Source organism: Aulostomus chinensis, chromosome 14 (genome assembly GCF_037954235.1).
Source record: "Aulostomus chinensis isolate RoL2024-O1b breed Wild chromosome 14, RoL_Achi_v1.0, whole genome shotgun sequence".
Classification (NCBI taxonomy): domain Eukaryota; kingdom Metazoa; phylum Chordata; class Actinopteri; order Syngnathiformes; family Aulostomidae; genus Aulostomus; species Aulostomus chinensis.
Genome location: NC_141333.1, coordinates 10,460,772 through 10,479,619, shown reverse-complemented (window position 1 = coordinate 10,479,619; position 18,848 = coordinate 10,460,772). Strand labels below are relative to the sequence as shown.

Below are 18,848 nucleotides of genomic sequence, written 5' to 3'. Positions count from 1 at the left end.
ACAGCGCAAGTTGGTGAACAGCTCTTTGATATCCTCTGTATTTGTGTAAAAGTCATGCAAATCTTTATTTGACTGTTTATGAGTCTATCAGGGACGTTACCTAGAAAAAGAACACAAAAATGTTTCAACTCCAAATTTTAAAAAAGAAGCGCTCTCCAGTATTACATCACAATCCTGGGTCAATGTCCTTGTTCATTTTCCCTCACATTCAGTCCTTCTCATCTATGATTTTTCCTGGCTTAGGTATTGTTTTTCTCTTCATGTTTTAGCCTCATTTAAAACAAAGTAAATATAACTATTTTAACTCTGTCTCAGTCAATGAAAATTTACCTCAGTTTTTCTGTGGCGCTTTGTCTCTTCGGGTTATTTGGGCAGCTGATTTTGATCTAGTTTGAATCTTAATTTAGGCTTAAACTGTCTATTCGTTTTAGTCTCAACGAAATTGAATTTGTTTTTGCAAAATTTTGAAAAAGAGGGAGGTCAACACATATTTTTAGCCCAATTCCTGTCAACATTTGAGAGAAAACTCACCCAAGAATGAAAATTCACTCATTGTCTAGTCGTGCTCACGCATGAACGCTGATGGAGTTTCAGAGGTTTTGCAGTAATCTTCCAAATGATTAAAGAGAATGGAGACCAATTCTCAAACCCTTTATTATTATTAATAATAATAATAAAAACCTCATTAGTGCTTTTCCAAAGTAATCCAGGTGCCATGAAGCCTTCACATGCCAAATCGCTGATGCCATGGTGTTTTTTTGTCAGGCAAAAACGTGGTTTTTTTTAAGCTTGAATGTTAGTCTCTGCATCATTTTTTGCATCCACCATCTTGAAACTCAAGCGGTGTTCAGCAGACTAAAAAGAAACTTCCCCCAATGTCTCGTCAGTACGAGGGAGAGTAGATCATGGCTGATTTTTTTTTTTTTATGGTGAACTGTCCCTTTAACATGGCGTAGCACCACAACTACACTTCTGTAGTCCAACAGTTATTTAACCAGCGACCAATACTGAAATTATGAATATTCAGGTATGAGAGAAGCTGATCAGGAGCCAAAATAATGATGCTAAAATACCATTTTAGGAGCTTTTCCATGCTGGACTAAAAGTATGTTTTGATTTATAAACACATTTGAAATGTCTTTCAAGGTTTTATATCACTTCTTTAGAAAAATCTGCCAACATGCCGGGCTAATTCAAACGGGATTTACTTCATCTTCCTCCAACAGTTGGACGTAGTTTTGACATGTCTTATTCCTCCCGTTTCTACAATTTCTCAACCTTCGTGCACATACAGTAGGAGGAGCAGCAGTGAACCGTTCGCGGCGTTTCTCTCAGTCCTGTGACATTCATTAGCACCGACATCCACGAGGCTGCATTCCACGCAACAGCTTCCTCTTTCAGCTCTCCCCTTAATTCAATTTTGTCCCCTCAATGTTTTGAATTTTACTCTGCAGTCAGGAAAGCAAATATAGAGCAGACTCTGGCAGGTTTAGCGTGTTAGCTGGGAGGACAATATCTGAATATACCTGCAGAGTCAACAAGTCAGGGGCTGTTTGATCCCTGTGTTCATGTACGCAGCATTTTAACAGTTCATGGCAACAATCTACAAACAAGAAGTGTCTTAAAGGTGCTTTTAAAAGCTAGTTTTAACTTTTGTAAAGTAACACTTTCATCAAATTCCAACCACAAGATTCATTTTGGGAAATTAAGCTTTGACCATGAGATTTCGTTAAAATTCTGAGAAATAAAAGGAGTAAGTAAGGACAGATCAGAGGAGGCTGCTGTTTCCAATATTAAGAATAAACCTTCATGCTGACAATTCTAATGACCCTTTGACATTTATTTTTACAGCAAAATGGAAGAGTTAGAGCACCAGACCTCACCTGACAATGCTGTCAGCTGGGAATTGTGGTTGTTTTAACTCTATTTAACGTGAAGATGAGCTGATCGTGAGGCGTGTGTATCAATTACGGTTGATACAAAGATAGATTTCAGATCTTGTCTCCTGACGCACCGTCTGCTTTTATCACAGGACAAATGATAAACTCAGAATGCATGAAAATTTGAAATAGCAACTAAGCTGCTGCAGGAGGACAGATAAGATCTGAAAAACAATATAATGAAGGTATATTCAAGTGCTTTATGACTGCAACTGTGTAATGCAAAGTAACTGATGATACAAGAATCCTTTAGTAAAAAAAAACAACAACTTTATTTACAGTTTACCGGCAGACTGGGGTTGTGACAGTTCTTCAGTTGTCGGCCGACGATCCTCTTGGAGGAAAACATTTGGAACAAATCTAAATGTTTCATACCACCTCCGTGATTGTGTCTGTAAGCAGACAGCTTTCAGTTCAGCGCGACTCTTCTTTGTTTTAGAAGGCCAGTTTCTTCATGAGGAGGTAAACTCTGGAGTCCACCTCGAAGCCGTGGAGGTTGTTGGCGTCTCCCTGCAGCCTCATGAGGAGCCCGCCGTAAGACACGTAAGCAGAGCTGAAAGGAGACGGACGCGTTTACACATCTGGATCAAAGGTGGTGAGTGAGACAAACTCTAAAGTTTTGTAAAGTCAAAAATGGAAGAGGCAAAACAAGCACTCTCTCAGAGACTTTTCATCTAAAAGTTAATGAAACTGAAAGATTGTGATGCAAAGCAAGAGTGGATAGTTTGATGAAAACAGAACGCTGATTCACTTAGTTAAAAACACACCTGCAATTTCTTCTTCTTTTAATATAAATGTTACAAGATACAGGAAGCAACATTACTTTAACCTCTAATAAAGATGTATAACAATTTGTGAACAAAGCACACGCTGTGGTGGTATAAAGTAATACTGTGCGTATTCATAGCCAACGCAATATTTTACTCTTTTTAAATGTTATTTAAGCCGCATGTGTGCACTCTTTTACGATCCATTCTCTCTCTCCCTGGGAGGACACAATAAGTAAAATACAGTGTTACTGAATTATGTGGTGTGTGTGTGAGATGATATATAACTGCAAAGCTTGGTTTACACACTCACAGGCGAGTGGCTGCTTCCGTTGAAGTCTCGTCACCCTCTATCTTGTAAACCTTCCCATACATCACGTAGTCAAACTGGTCGGCCCTGAAAACAAAGTGTGATAGGACCAGAATCTCAACTCTCCACAGTGCAGGACAAAGTCTGGATCATTCTTTCCATAAACAAGCTGTATCTGACATCAACAATAACAGGAGTCCATGAAGAGGAACTGTTGTACCTGGACGGCCTGTCATCCTGAGGATTGTACTCCCCGTCATCCGGTGTTCCGTCCTCATAGAGCGTGCTGGCGATGACCAGCCTGAACTTGTCACCTTCGATGAGATCAAAACAAAACCGGGTGATTTTTGAGCATTCATTCAGTGTCTAAGGAGTGCTGCTTTACTGCTTTCAGACGCTGTGAGAGTCTGAATTTACTCTAATGACATATGGAAAATGGTTGCCGTGGCTACACTGTGTACAAAATGGACAATTAATGATTATGTTTGACAAACAACCATTAAATAAGGTTCCAATCCTTAGATAGAAGACAGAAAGATAAACAAACGTAGCTTCCTTACCGAGATCCACGGGGTAGATCTGAATGTTGACGTCCAAGATGAGGTCCATCTTGAAAGATTCACTTTCACAATGTAGACGAGACACTGTGGGCCAAAGAATCGGTCATGTGGTTTAGCTCATCTACAGTGCCGAATGTTAAGAGCCAGTAGAGATGTCTGTGATACAATTTTACAAAAATTTGCATTTACAAAGGTGACCACAGCTTCACACTCATGACCACCTTGAGTTCCTGCGCGTGTGTGATCGAGTTTTAAAAGACATTTCAAGCACCTCTGTCAAACTTCTTGCCGTCTGGATCGATGTCTTTTACGTCAAAAATATCTTCAAAAAGAATTCCGGCCATTTCTCACTTTCTGCTTGGGAACACAGGAAAAGACAAGGAAAAAGGACGAGGAGCCAGTCAGTTCCTGTAGAGAGAGGGAAAAAAAAAACATTTAAATAAAGACATACTATTTCAGCGCCTGATAGAATATCATTTGAGTGGGACCATAAATACCTGTTCTTGCATTAGTGATAATAAATATGCAAGAAAGTAAGGATTTTAATCTAAAGTGACTTAAATTTTAAACGTGTACCAAGTAGGGCTGCAATCAACCAAAGAAATTCTTGGTCGACTGAAGCCCTCAAATTTCGACTAAAAATCAACTTATTTTATATATAAAAAATATACTGTGTCAACTATCAGCACAAAACCTGTTGAGGAATATTTAGACAATTGTTTTTTTTCACGTTATAATTGATTGACCGACACTGTCATTTGTCCTGCGCACAGAGCCAGACTGAACCGAGGAGCTCAGCATCGCGGCTGAGACACAAATAGACATTTAACTTAAAACTTTACTCTTAAACACAAAAGGGCAAGTCCACGGTAAGAATTTTTACAATTAAAACAAAACAATTATTAGACTAAAACATTGAAATGTCAATTCTGATATGTTCATACACTCAAAACTGACGGGGCAACCTAAGGTGGACCAGTTAGCTTACCGTTTCTACGTGATACGTCGTTGTGTTTGTCGTGGAGCTGTGATATACAAACTGTTTGCAAAATTGCATTCGACTTTTTTCCCATTATCTATTTTCATGAAATGCTGCCACGCTGCACATGTCTTTGACATGGTGGACGAGGACTGACTTTAAATGAAATCGTCAAAATTAAATACACATTCATCAAACCACCAGACGTTGGCCTTCTAGTACTCTTCAGTCTGTCTCTAGCGGGTCGGGCTAGTCCAAAATAGCAAAACGGGGGGGGGGGGGGGGTGTTCAAAGATAGATTGATATCTGTCAAACAGGGGTGCTTTTGGTACTTTCCTCCTGATGAAATTAACGTGGCAACAAAATCGACCAATCAGACTTCTGGTCGAGCCCGAACGTATCGACTAATAAATCGACCAGTCGACTGGGAGATTACAGCCCTAGTACCAAAATGGTTTCCGATTATATTTCTGTCACCTGACTGACTTCTTATCAGCGCACTTTTACAAAAAATGTTACTATGGGACAATTAAGACACATTTATCCAATGCAATGTGCAATTAACACTTGGTCACTACACAGTATGGGTTATAACTCACATCTTATGAGTAGAATTTAAATTAAATTAAGAAAAACAGCCAAAACCTGTAGATCCATAAAAGTTTCATTACAGTGTCACAGTAAATTCCACTTGACTGCTGTCAAAATCAATTGTAAACCCACTGCGCCAAAAAGAAAACACAGGAAACATTACGACTCTTACGGGCTTAAATTATCGCCAAAGGTTGCGTAGTAACCTCCTGTACATTTGTCCCGCTACATTCATGGACTTCTTTTACCCCAATGTACAGCATACTGACAAACGCAGCAAAATACCTCTAACCACTGTTAATTATAATATTTTTACACATCTCTAAATTAAATTTAATTTATTAAGTTGTTGCCGGACATCCCCGAATTAACCTGAAAGTTACTGTCATCATTCAATTTAACAGGCTACATGCTAACTTTGGCTTCTTGCTCTTTCAATTTCCAGAATCTTACCTCAAATTAGATGAAAATTTTTATGTTTTGCTTTGTTTGTACACACGCTGACTTTACAATCAGTCGGATGCTCTCTGTGTAAACGCGTGTGGCTATTACAGTATGCCTTGGAGTTCTTTTTGAGGAAAAACTTCATTGAATACAGTGAAAACCAGACGAACGACATTAAACAATGTGCTCGACCCTTAGCGCGCAAACTGCTTCCGGTTTAGAGCTTCTTCGGCGGAGTTTTATGGTGGTGGTACCCACATATCTTGCTTTACCGCCACCTAGGGGAATTTATGTCTTACTACAGCATAGGTGTGTACTCCCCTCCACTACATAATTCCTCCAGTAAAGTCCATCACCTCCAGAAAATTTACAGCGCCGTGTTGTGTCTTGCAGTCTTGCTGTTATTCTACCAGGACATTTTATCTCTACAGCAACAGATGTCAAAATCATATCTTGAAACAGAGAGGGCATCGGATCCAAACTCCTTAGAAATGCAAAGAAGAAAGCATGAAAACATTTTTCAGCAGAATTCATGAATCAAAAGTTATTTTTTTCATTTTCAGATGACAAGAGAAGCTAATTGAATTGAAAATATATAAGGTTAGTTTTGTGGGTTTATTTATCTGTTTCATTCACGGCCCTATTTTTTTTATGCTGATCAGCGCCCCGTACCTATCGGTGGCAGTAATGCATTTTTTGTGGTCATTTTACAACCGCTAAAAAGTCGTAGAAGAAGAACATTTTGTTGCTAAGTGTTTCAGCGTCCAGTCTGTTTATGGTTGCTAGCTAATGGCTACGGTGACTGAACTCCATTAGCCCTGTCAAGCATTGATTAAATGACGGTATGGTTCAATAATTACGTCGATGATGATGTAATATTTTATTCACCACGTAGTTAATCTACGAGACGTGCGAATAACGTGAACATGATTTTGACGTGCTCCGATTAGCGTGTCAGCTAGCAGTCGCCTGGCAGATAGTAGGTGGCTAACCGGGATGGATGATTAGTTGACGTCTAGTAACATAATAAAGGCGGTATTTCCGTCCTCAGGTTTAATGTTTTGAATTTTTATTCGTCCTCCGACACGGATTTTGAAAGCGAATGTTCTGCAGCTCCTTTTTGCTCCATCATCACGGACAACGTTGACTTTAGGAATTAATGCACTTATTTAATGGCACGCACATGAGTTCCAGGGAGGAAACGGAGATGGGGGAAGTCTTGGCCACTGAAGCTAATCTACTTGGGATGATCAAGGAGGTAAGATGTTAAAAATAATGTGGGATCTATCTATCTATGAAATGCCCCCCCCCCCCCCCCCATGACAACCTTTGTGCTGTGTGCTCTGTCGTTGGTAGTACCTCAAGTTTGCAGAATTTGAAGAAACGGTTCAGAGTTTAGACAAGGAGTGCAAAAGAAAAGGCAAGCTGGTCTCAAAGCCTCAAGGAAGCACTCACAGAGACTCAAAGACTCGTGCCATTCAGGTAAACGACAAGATCATAACAGTAACTAGTTTTCCATCCCCAGGTTTAAAAAGCTTCCAGCTTTTGTGATAGACAGAAATTTGACTTGGTGAACAGTTTGGTTACCATAAGCTGTGCAGCTGACATAAGGAAGCTACAGAAGATGGGTGCTCCCATAGGTGGCCTAAACTGTATGTTTATGTTGGGCTGTGGGCCAAAATGGCTCTCAGGTTCCAAGGTCCCTCAATTAGATATTATTTAGGCCCTTACAGAGTTTAATAGCTTTTTGATATTCAGAAAAGTAAAAGACAAAAGAAATGAACAGAATAAAGTGCTTTTGGTTTTGTTTTTTTGCAGGTTTTAGTAAATGTCATTTCATGTCATTGTTTTTCAGTCAATTTGTCATAAAGTACACAACATTGCAAAGAATGTTTTCTCTGCAAAGTTCTTGATCTTTCCCTCCTTCGTTCTCGGCAATGTTTCTCCAAAGGACGACCTCCTCAGCTCTTTTGATGATGGGGACCACAAGGTATTCTTTGAACTGTGGACAGAGAATATTCCTGCAGAGGTGATCAGCACAGATCCTGAGGCCCAGAGCTTGGAGTTCTACCTTCACATCCACTTCACCATCTATCCGATAAGAAGGCACTCTGGCAGACATGTACGAACATCAAAATGTTACTCTAAAGATGATCTGCATCTCGTGTGTTATAGTTGATTTATTAAATATGTTCTCTAAATGTCCACTAAGCTGTGCTATAGGCTTTGGCCAGTGTGAACACACCCCCCAAGCTGTCTTGATGATGTTATTGTCCATCAGTGTATATTTGTCAAAGTGCAAATTATTGCATTGAATATATTATCTGCCTGTTTACAGACCAAGAGAGATGAGAATCATATAATTGACGTGAATGTGTGCATGCAATAGAAGAACTGCTTTAAATGAAGTTAGGAGTCTGATGGAATAAAAGGGATTTCACAAACTGAGAAGAAGCTGAATCTGTCTCCAGGACCGTGCTGAATTCGAGAAGAGGATTTCTCATTTCAAGAAGTACCTGGAGACTCGAGGAGCAGCGCTGAGCCAGACCACAGAGTTTCTGCCCTACTACGCTTTACCTTTTGTTCCAAACCCCAGTACTCACCCCTCCTTCAAGGATCTCTTCCAGGTGCTCAGAAAATTATTCGATTTGTGGCATTTTTATCTTGTGATGCCTCCTGAATAACCATAAAGACCCTCTACATTCTCTTTGTGTAGGAATCCCGGATACCAAGGTTGAGGGATAGACTTGAGAAGTTTCTGGCTGTGACACTGAAGTCCTCCATCTGCCCGAGGCTGCTAAATTTATATGTATCCTTTGTCAGACTTACAGCCACCAACGCTTACATGCTTAAAACAGGACATTCACTTTCACAAAGGTTTGTCATTTACCATTAACGAAGAATACACGTGATAAATTGTGCATGTGAGTATAAACCTGAAAATACAAAGTAGGGGGACATTATACTTTAGTTTCTTTTGCTGCGTCTTATATCTCACACTGCCATTGACGGGGTTCTTGGCATTATTGATACCAGCATAGTGCCTTTTGTTCGACTGGCTGCAGGTGCTGTGACATCACAGAAATTACTGGATGATCTCTTCCAAAAGTTGTATCAGGAAACTGGCTCTAAAATAGCTGGTGGAGGGGAAAAAAAAAAACAGAACAAAATAAAAATGAGAGCGATTTAGGGATCTGCAACTATAAAAGCCTCTCAGTAATTCATTAACAGGTTAGGCTTCTGTCCAGGTCTTTGTGTTTTATATTCCTCACACTCCCCTTGTGTCATTTGTATGTGGAAATGCCCATGTTTGACTTTGGCAGGACTTAATCTGACACTTACTTACGCAATGAAGGATAACAGAACTTGTTGCTTTTACTGGAAGTCCAGAATATCAGTTTTCCTCCTTCCACACTCATGAAACCAAACTCCAGTCCCACTGACTATCGATCAAAGCGTATAGATTATCATGCTCACTTTCATCTCAAGAGTTGAGCAAAGAAAAATGCTTTGTGTGTAGTTATGTAAAACTTGAAGGAGCGAGGTTATCTAACATGAACAATCTATCAATGCTTGCACGCTTCGACAGGCCAATGTGACGCACTCACACTTTTACATATTGTAAGTGGCAAAAATTGAGAGAAACACCTCAATCCCATTCGCTTACTGCCGGTAGCTGATAGGATGCTGTAACAAGGGTTAGTTCAAAAGAAAAGAAAACAAATTAGGACAAGGAATTGTAACACAAAAACACGTATAATTTTTCACAGACTGCTGTACCTTTAACCCTGCCTGATGGCTGTGTTTACCCATTCAAGGGTGTGTTGGTCCTTGAAACTACTGGAAAATGTCCCTACCTTTAAAACAAACTTGTATTGATTGAAGCTGGTATCCCGATGATCTAAATCCTTAACAAACTCTTTGTGCAACGATGGGACTTAAACAGGATGTACAACAAGTCGCGTGTTTGCTTTGTATTCTGTGCATTTGAAGCAAGGCATTGTATCTTTACATACACTTAAATGAGGGGAAGGGAGAAAACAATTACTGAAGAAATGGTTGACTAGCGCTCAAAGGTGTGCTGGAGTGTATTCTTTAACAGGCGTCACACAGAGGGAAGGTGGAGGAAGCATTAAAGGTAGGGCACTCTCAAATAATGTGCTCTTGGATGTGATGTGGCTGAAATGTATTCTATCAGCAATGTACGGTACTTGTTTTGCAGACAGAGCTTCATAAACGTTAATGATTAAGACTAGACTTACTGTTATTGCTATTATGCGACTCGTCACCCACTCATTTCTCAATTAATCTCTCAAATGACTGTTCTGATCATCATACCTACAACAAATACTTTGGTGAATGTAGTTTTGTGTTTTCTCTGCTCAGAGGCCATGCAGCAGTTACAACTCCAGTTAGCAGAGACGGACTGGCGTGCCACTAGCTACATGAGGAAGTTCAACAAGATGCAAGCTGACTACCACAACCTGATTGGAATCACTGCTGAGCTGGTTGACTCGCTGGAGGCAACTGTCAGCGGAAAAATGGTAGACCATGTGGTTGACTGTCAAGCTAACAAACACACATTGTAACTCTTGAGGCGTGGGCACAAGGCAGGTACATAACGACAAACGGGGACTCTGTAAAGCTAATGGTTGTCGTTAAGATGCACAAATACACGTGTATTTTGCTACTAAGTGACACCAACACGTAAATGGCCACACAACCCTTACCTCCCTGTACTCCCACGCAATAAGCTCCGGGGGCCTTTTGTGTTTTTGCAGGTCTCCCCTGAGTACCTGCAGAATGTGTACGTTCGCCTGTTCAGCAGTCAGGCAAGGCAAAGCGTGGTGCAGAGCGCTGACTTCATCAGGCCTGGCACTGTGAGTTAGAACACCTCTCTCTTCTCTCTTTCTTTCTACAATACAGCTCACTGAAGAATGACGCATTTTGGGGAATTAAAAAATAAAAACATCTTTAAAAGTTGTTTTAAAAAGGGGAATTCAATTGCTATAAACTGTCAGTTGTGCAGATGATGTAGCAATCTTGCAGTTTCCTTCCAATGTGTAACCGCAAATTGTATTGCTTCACTCAGGCTCGAAAACCGAACGCCAAAAAAAAAAAAAATCCTCAAACTCCCCTCTGGCTGTACGAAGTCCAAAGCTTGTGAAAGTCAAGATGAATTATTATGTTTGAATAAATATGATTCATTTAGCTGACCGCATGCCAAAGGAGTCGGTAGAGAAGAAACATTTTACACCTGTGACCGTGTGGCCAGGGAATTACACAGATCAAACCTGGCCTGTGAAATCTTTCTGGTTTGAACTGAATCATTTCTTTGTGTGTGTGTGTGTGTGTGTGTGGCGTGTGTGGTGTGTGTGATGCTTTTGTCCACTAAGGGGTATTACTCTATGAGTCCCTATGATGATGGCTATGTAAGTTTCATGTTTTCATCTTTACATCACGTTTTACTCACAGGTCCCTGAGTTGCTCCACACTTGTCATCATACTCGTGCCTCGCTGTGTCTCCTCTCCCTCACCCCGTTTTGTCCGCCTCACCTTCCTTTATGATTGCTAACCCTCTTGGACTGCATTTGTAGTGGAGGTCGAACAATAGAGGCTTTTCTGAGGTCAATGCTGCTATTTACAGATCGGGGGAAGCTGATCATTTTGGCCACTTGCATCTAATAAAACAAATAAATAATCACAAATTGTGCAGAAAAGGTATCAGCTACTTAAATCCCCGCAAACTAAAAATAAACTTGAAAAAAATGTAATAAATGAATTGTTGGTGCTGCACACAGTAGCACCCAGCAGCATCTTGGTTTTTGTCCTTTTTTTTGTCGCTGTTGCCGATAAATATGTATTGAACACTTGAACTTGATGACTCAAGTGCGTGAGTGTCTACCTGTAGAATGGCATGGACCGACCGTAGATGTGCCGGCTTGTTCATCTGCCACATGAAGTCAGCAATAAGCCAGTGTTGAATATTAAATGCTGAATATTGTTCTGCCTCTCCTGTATAGTCACTGTAGTCCTGTCTTTCTCTTGGTCCCTCTAGAATGTCCTAGTTTGAAGGCTTGTATGGCCTTCGCCCCTGTGGCAGGCTGCTTGTTAAGTCAAACTAGGAAGACTCTTTAGGTATTTACATCATTAATTCATTGTTCGTACTTTCAAGTCTGCTTATTCACCATCTTTTTTTCAAAGCGGACGCTGGCAGTTTCATTCTTCTTTCCCCAATGCCATTTGTTCAGCAGCACAGTCCTGACGGGACAAGAATGGCTGTACAAAAGAAGTTTTGATGTAAAAGCGTCTCTCTCACGTTCGGATTGTCCAACAGGAAGTGTTGAATTACTCTCATTTAAACAGAAGCAAATAGAATGCTCGCTATAATCGTAATGGTTCTCGACGTCTGGCGTTCAGATTAGATAATCTGCGCGCTCATTACGAGGAAAATATACGGTAGCATGTTATTTAGACAGCTTCAGTGTAAACTGAATTCAAACCACAGCACAAATCTGGTCAATGTGATGGTCCAGATTTGATTGTAAAGTTCACTACTTTGGCAAACCCAGACCAAAGAGCAGAGCTGTCAACTGAATGACAATAACATCAACAACCAACAGTGTTGGGTGGGTGGTAAAGATGGTATCAGTTGATAATGAGACAATAGCCTTTGCTTATGTAAACTCGCTATTGTTTGGGAATTTAGGTCAAGCCTTTCCTTTGTGTAGTGGCACATGAAATCTGATAACAACAACTATATGAACATGCACAATTTTTATAAGAAATTGACAGCGACAGTGAAACATGTTCCCCTCGCCTTTTAGCAGGCGTTAGGAGAACTGAAACGTTAAGAGAGAATTCAGGAAGTAACCTTGATATCAAAGTTCATCTCCGCTTCTGTGCTACCTGCTGTTCACGTGAAGAAAACTACACTTCATAAATGTGTAAATGTGCCTTATTACTTAATGCAGGAACACACCAATATTTGGGGAAGTATTTACCATCCTCCCCAGAACCAGGCAAGAAGATAGGGGAAGATTCCCCTGTATGTGCATAAGGGGGCTCAGGGCTTCAGAACAGCTGACCACTAATTAGCCTAGCATAATTAGCAATAAGGGAAGGGCAGGTTAGCATACCTCCACTTTGCCTGTTGACTGTTTGCAAAACCTTAAGTTCCTCCTCTGCGTATTCTGGCTCAGCCAGATAACGCGCATCTGCCTCTAGACGTTGTTTTACGGGGCTGCCTCAGATCACTGCGCCTACTCAGGAAACTAGCTCCAGCAAAACAAAAGTTATACCATTAGGGAAAAAGACTGCTTGGAAGAAGACAGTATTTGAAGACTTTTGACAGAGGTATGCTAACCTGCCCATCCACTATTGCTCATTGTGCTAAGCTAACTAGCGTTCAGCTCTTTAATTCACACACATAAGAGGGAAGGGTATCCATCTTCGTTTAAGATTCTGGGGTGGATGTCAAAAATGCGTATTTTCCCCCAAAGTCTGGCATCTTGCTGTAACTATTCCCCATCAACCCCCACCACCAGTACGTATGCCTTGTTCAAAGGCCAAAGGTGAACTGAGTGTAAGAAGCGTAGGGATCCGTTCTCTCTGGTCCCTTTGTACTGACCACCTTTGATCTCAGCTGACTTGTCAGTGACTGCATGGGTGAAGTTGACCAACAATACTGTAGGTTTGGGATAACTGCATGTACCAAGCATGACGTGTGCATGTTCGTGCAGCACTAATGACTGACACTGACATGTTGCAGTTGAAGAACGTTAACAGTGATGACCAGTTCCAGGATCACAGTTGCATAATCACCAGGGTTGTGTTTTTTTTACAATTAAAGTAGGGTGGAACAATTCATTCAAAAAGTATTGAAATTATTATGGTCAGACTTTCCAATTAAATATGTCACAGTATGCCATTATAAATTCAACATTGCAGCACTAGAGATGTATAACTATATTTCCGGACATAAGGCAACATGCAGAGATTTTTTTTTTGCACAGGCGTTTTTATTTTTCCAATTAAAAACAAATGTCGCCTTCCAATCAAAATATCCTTTTTTCCCCCCCTGTATTGTTCTGCCCTGCTTTAGAAGAAAGACGACAAATGTAGTCTGAACCTCCAAATCAAATTCTTAATTTTCGCTTCCATTTCTTAGGCCTCCTCCCTACTCCGAGCCTCCATTGCGCCGCAGTAAGTCTTTATGTGACAACCTCCTGCAAATATATTATGTTGACTTCTTTATCAGAAAAGGTCAATGCCGTGTTGTTGAGAAGTTTTTCCTCTTAATCCTCAGGAGGCCTAAGGATGTGCCTATGCTGCCCTCGCTGGACTATGAGAAGCTGAAGAGTGACCTGGTTGAAGGCTCGGACCGACTCAGGTCCCTGCTGCTTCAGGCGCTGCGCTGGGTTGGTGTTTTTTTTTATTCGGGGCAATTCTTAACTTTCTATTTTTATTTTTATTTTTATTTTTTTTTAAGTATGCCACTGCAGCTTATGAGCCTTCTAATCTTTTTCCATATTTTGATGCAACCTGAGTCCTAACTTGTTGGTGTGGTTCTCCACACTTTTTAGAGACTGACTCGCTCCCTCCCTGGAGAACAGAGAGACACTGTCCTTCAGGCCTACATCAGCAACGATCTGCTGGAACGCCACAGCACAAAGCAGGTGGAAATTTGTCACTCCAACGTTAGATCGTTAGGAACTCAGAACGGATGTATAAATTGATAGGACAACTCAGGTTTCAGCATTCTCTTGGACCTCACTTTTCATTGAACAGTAAACCCATGCATGGAAGAAAAAATTTCCAAGATCCACACGTCTTCCTTACACTCCTTATTGTTTGGTCTATTGTGTGTTTTTTCATATCCTGTCCAGCTTGACTGTAGCCGTAGGGTGCCATGTTCATTTACAGAATAGTAAATGATCCCCCTTACTTCTGATATCTTTGTACTTTCCACAGAGCGGTGAGCCACACGAGAGTGATTTACACAGAGATGCCGTACGGGACCGGGTTCCTCGTTTTTAAATCAGATCGAAAACGTAATTGCTGTCCAGTTGACAAACAGATGGTGGGGGCATAAGAGGATTTCCAGGGGGAAAAAAAGACTTAAAAAAAAAGTTTAATTGTTTCTATAAAAAAAACAATGGTAATAGGGCTACAATAAAAACAGCAACTGAATTTCAAGGTATTTGAAAGTCCGCTGTGTTTGGATAGGCCTTGATTAGAGCATGTCTATGCGCTTCAGCCAACTGCGTGGGATGGATGGGGGTCCTGAGTCTTTGGCACCTTTATTTTTGGGGTCCTGAGCTGTAAAGTGAAAGTTTTCTAACAAACCCTTCTACTTGTGACCCTGCTGCGATTCTAAACCCAGGATTTCACTTTGGTCTTTTTCTCAAGTGTCAGACTCGTTCTATGAAAGCGTTTCATCAGTTCTCCATCTTTTTTCCCCCGCACCAATTTTGTTTTTGAGCATCAGGCACAACCCTAATGTGTCATGTTCATGCCACCAGGGGGACTGACAAATCAACATCATGCTCTTTTTGATTCCTGTAACCAGGTTTCTTTTGATCCTTTGACAGTCCTAAGAAGTTGAAATTGAATTTTTAGAATTTATGGCTCTAAAAAGTCTTATTTATAACGATGGTTGGTCTTACATTTGGAGGCGAGGCCCAGCTGTGTGAGAAATAGGCTCCTCATACTTATCACAAAGTTTTATCCAATCTAAAACCCGACAGAGCCACTGTTCATCTCATTTGCCGCTATTCCATGACCTCTTGAGATTTACATGTATATGATCCAGTCTCCTTTTAGGCGTAACTTGAAACGTATGCTTCACTTTTGTCTCCGCAGAAAACCGTACTTCACTTAATGAGGTCGAAGAATGAGATCGTCCGACAATACATGGCTCGTCTCATCAATGCATTTGCCTCCCTGGAAGAGGGTAGGTGCTAAGCTGCTGTTACAGATGAGTTAAGTGATACGATTCATTCGGAAATGTGCTGAGTCATGGAAGGCCTCAGTAATTGCTCAGTCATGACAAGAAAAAACTCTCATGATCCTTTACAGCTTCTTGCTGGTAACTGAGAGATTTTGGTCCTGAAAATATGTCTTGAAAATGTGCTTTTATTTTGTTTTAATGATTTTAAAGACACATTTTTTTACTCTTTGTAATAAATGCAATGAATCATTACGGCCATTTTCAGTTCTTTTGGCCACACCCACATATGTTGTCAGAAAGTGATGTTAAAGAGGCTTGATCTGAGAGTCTTGGTCTTGACCCCACCTGTGTTAATGCTTCCAGGCCGAGTTTACCTCTCGCAAATCCCCATTCTTCTAAAACTTCTGATGGAGACACTCAGGAAGGAGGACAAAGATTCCCTGACGAGAGAGAATGTGCTAGTGGCTTTGCAGAAGCTCAGCCTCAGGTAACGGCATTTTTTTGTAAACCACATTTAGTAGGGAATTGCTGTTTATCACCAGAGTATCACCCCCCTGGGGGAGGGTAGCCTGTGCAGGTTGATAACTGAGTGCCCATGTTAGGAAACTACAGAAAGCAATCAGAAAAGAGATGCACACGTAGGCATGTAGTGGCATCTCAGACAACTGAGACCGACAATTTCTCTTTAACGACACAAACAACCGAATGTCATTTTGAGAGTTTTGATCTCTTGGTATTGATAGTCAATCGTGATGTGTGTCTGATCATTCCTATGAATCATTAACCTTGTTATGGCTTTACGCAACAGAACTGTTTGCTATCAAGTTGTATTAATGGGTTTTGTTTTGTTTTTTTCATGATAATCTCGGAAGGAGGAACCAGCAGACGGCCATGATAGAAGACGACCTGATTGGCTGGATGGTGGATGAACTGCACGACTCGGACTGCCTGAGTGATTACACCCTGGAATACTCCACTGGGCTTCTTATGAACCTGTGTCTGCGAACCAAAGGTAAAGGCAAGGGAAAGGTACACAGAATAACACAGTAATTTAGCTGTTTGATTCTAATTTGGAAAAGATCTTTTCCCAAAAGGCTAATTCAGTAAATCATTGTGGGCAAGAAAAGAAAACAGGCTGAACTTTGAGTTGTCACGGTCTACAACAAATAAATCAGTGTGTGAAACACTGTATAAGACTCCCTTTACTGAAAGGAGTTTAAGAATTCCGGTAAAATAAAACAAAACAAAAAAAACAGTTTTTTAAGGTTGATAAAGTTTTTTCTCAGCCCTGCAAGTCGAACCATCACACGCAACGATTGCCAGAAATAAAGAGCACTATTTGCCAAAGGGGAAGCCTAGTATGTAGGGTTATAAATGAGTGTAATCAGTGCAAATCACTCTGTATTCATACCAAACTAACCCAAAATATTGCCCCTCCTTATCGATATTTCCCCCTTTTCTGTCTCAGATGCCTGAGGCCTGAATTGAATGTGATTCATCTGTGGTTTTATTGACTCAGACAGAAACGATAAGAGATTATTGTATTGGAGGGGGAACATTCATTTTGAATCTGAGTGTTCGGTTTATAATCTGGCTCCCTTTTGCTTTTTTTTTTTTTTTTTAACATAAAATGACCTTTCAGAGATTATGTTTATTAAAATGGTTGGAAAAGTGTTTATATTTTGACATCCATGTGTGAATGGTGGGTGTCTTTTGTTTTTACAGGAAAAAGGAAGTGTGCTGAGAACGCCAAGCATGTGTTAAAGGTTCTAACTGACCTGCTTGGACATGAGCACCAGGAGGTGATGCAACTATCTGTCAACAATTGCATGCACTTTAGAGGTCTTAAAACATGAAGATTATTGTCTCAGGGCCAGATTTACTAAATGTCTTGCATGCCTTCTTTTTGGCGTTAAAAAAGCTACGAATGACACACAATCAAAAATTAGAGCTGGAAATGAGTGGCTTTCTCCTGCCTTGTCTTGATACGCTTCGTCACAGAAAAGCATTTTGACTATCTTTGATTTCTAAGCTGGTTGAACATGTCTAATTTGCAGTCAACTATTATACTTACTGCACTCTCCAACTTCTACCCGCAAGTCTGGGGAAGAGGACTTTCTCTTTCCACTGCTTCTTTATTCAGGGTTACCACAGTGCATCCTGAGAAAGCCCATGACTCAGATGAGCATCTGTGTTATAGATATTACACGTGCCCTCGTCAATTTGCGCTCTCACTGCCAGCATTCCTAAATCTACAGCTTGTTATTTGGTCCTCGACAGAAATAGTCATAACCACAGGTGCAGTTTTTGGGTTGCTGCCTCCTGCAAATATGTGCTGCTTTATGAATCTGGCCTTAAATATCTGAAAATACATTGAATCACTCTGTAAACTGTATTTCTTCTTTGCATCCAAGATTCTTTGCTTCTGCATTTCCATGAAATCTGTGAATGTTTGGCATGAGACGACAAATATTAAGGTTGTGTGTTTGCACCCCTCTGTGTGTGTGTGTATGTGTGTGTGTGTGTGTGTGTGTGCGTGTGTGTGTGTGTGTGTGTGTGTGTATGTGTGTTCAGATCCGACCATATGTGAATGGGGCCCTGTACAGTATCCTGTCTGTTCCCTCTGTGAGACAGGAAGCTAAAGAGATGGTGAGATAGCAGGAATGTCTTCACCTACTTGTACGACACTGACTCATTATTCTGGATCCATTCTCCTTGATATCACCACACAGCTAACAGTCGTTCATGTTCTTCAGACAGAGTCACTGTCCCCAAAACACTGGAGCCCGAATATTGTGAATCGTATCGTAGCGCTACAGCCCTAATAACCACAACACAAACAGAACAATTGCTTGACTTGTGTGGCTCCAAATGTGTTCCAATGTATTTATACCTTCTTATGAATTTAAGCTTCCACCTTGATGATGATGATGATGATGATGTAGCAATATGTTCCTCTCTGTAGAGCGTGGAGGAAATTCTTCGCTGCTACATCAAAGAGGACAACCCAACTGTTAACAGGCAGATTGAGTTCATCATCAAACAGCTCAACTCAGGTCAGTTGATACACTTTTACTTTTACCATGGAATCTGGTACTAAATGAAGTATTGAGGATATGCATCGTTGGTATCAGTAGATATCAGTCTTATCTGTGTCCATCCGATACCAGTTTTGCTCAGTTCTCTTCTTTTTGGCTCCTTTCTTTTTGGCTCCTTTCAAGGATGAGTAAGTAGGAATACACATAATTCATGCTTTTCAAAATAAAGTTGTTGTTTTTTTCAAATTAAGTGTTCAGCATATCAGA

The 18,848-nt window shown here is 40.7% G+C and overlaps 2 protein-coding genes across 8 annotated transcripts in view; one reads left to right on the top strand and one right to left on the bottom strand.

Moving 5' to 3' along the window:
• Positions 1 to 2,185: 2,185 nt before the first annotated feature.
• On the bottom strand, positions 2,186 to 5,808 carry polr2h (RNA polymerase II, I and III subunit H). Of its 2 annotated transcripts, none has more exons than XM_086223310.1 (6): positions 5,601 to 5,808; positions 3,849 to 3,985; positions 3,578 to 3,661; positions 3,238 to 3,331; positions 3,021 to 3,104; positions 2,186 to 2,493 (listed from the first exon to the last, which is right to left on the bottom strand). In XM_086223310.1, exons 2-6 carry the CDS (start codon positions 3,919 to 3,921, stop codon positions 2,376 to 2,378), a joined length of 453 nt encoding a protein of 150 aa, XP_086079436.1. In that variant the 5' UTR covers positions 3,922 to 3,985; positions 5,601 to 5,808; the 3' UTR covers positions 2,186 to 2,375. The 2 variants fall into 2 exon arrangements, with proteins under 2 accessions (XP_086079436.1, XP_086079437.1); XM_086223311.1 differs by lacking the exon at positions 5,601 to 5,808 and adding an exon at positions 4,566 to 4,800.
• The window catches only part of LOC147249705 (lisH domain-containing protein ARMC9-like), a 33,038-nt gene continuing 16,706 nt past the window's right edge, over positions 2,517 to 18,848 (top strand). For 2 of the 6 annotated variants that reach the window (XR_015119146.1, XM_086223303.1), the window contains exons 1-18: positions 6,263 to 6,849; positions 6,948 to 7,073; positions 7,543 to 7,713; positions 8,063 to 8,218; positions 8,308 to 8,400; positions 9,705 to 9,729; positions 9,978 to 10,135; positions 10,373 to 10,471; positions 10,988 to 11,023; positions 13,762 to 13,796; positions 13,900 to 14,011; positions 14,177 to 14,269; positions 15,456 to 15,546; positions 15,907 to 16,030; positions 16,416 to 16,555; positions 17,269 to 17,345; positions 18,118 to 18,192; positions 18,509 to 18,599. Coding sequence is in view for 4 of the 6 variants with exons in the window: in XM_086223303.1 (XP_086079429.1) it covers positions 6,751 to 6,849; positions 6,948 to 7,073; positions 7,543 to 7,713; positions 8,063 to 8,218; positions 8,308 to 8,400; positions 9,705 to 9,729; positions 9,978 to 10,135; positions 10,373 to 10,471; positions 10,988 to 11,023; positions 13,762 to 13,796; positions 13,900 to 14,011; positions 14,177 to 14,269; positions 15,456 to 15,546; positions 15,907 to 16,030; positions 16,416 to 16,555; positions 17,269 to 17,345; positions 18,118 to 18,192; positions 18,509 to 18,599 (1,801 nt within the window). In the remaining 2 variants the exon portion in view is untranslated. Of the gene's footprint in view, positions 2,536 to 6,251; positions 6,850 to 6,947; positions 7,074 to 7,542; positions 7,714 to 8,062; positions 8,219 to 8,307; positions 8,401 to 9,704; positions 9,730 to 9,977; positions 10,136 to 10,372; positions 10,472 to 10,987; positions 11,024 to 13,761; positions 13,797 to 13,899; positions 14,012 to 14,176; positions 14,270 to 15,455; positions 15,547 to 15,906; positions 16,031 to 16,415; positions 16,556 to 17,268; positions 17,346 to 18,117; positions 18,193 to 18,508; positions 18,600 to 18,848 lie in introns of those variants that run through there. The other 4 variants (XM_086223306.1, XM_086223305.1, XM_086223304.1 and 1 more) reach the window with 4 other exon arrangements.

What these genes read in the sequence shown, in the direction of transcription:
- polr2h (XM_086223310.1), bottom strand. Translation starts at nt 3,921, where the DNA reads ATGGCCGGAATTCTTTTTGAAGATATTTTTGACGTAAAAGACATCGAT. An exon ending in CGGCAAGAAGTTTGACAGAG is followed by an intron (nt 3,662 to 3,848) that starts GTGCTTGAAATG and finishes TTTGGCCCACAG; the next exon opens with TGTCTCGTCTACATTGTGAA. An exon ending in ACGGAAGCAGCCACTCGCCT is followed by an intron (nt 2,494 to 3,020) that starts GTGAGTGTGTAA and finishes GTCTCCTTTCAG; the next exon opens with CTCTGCTTACGTGTCTTACG.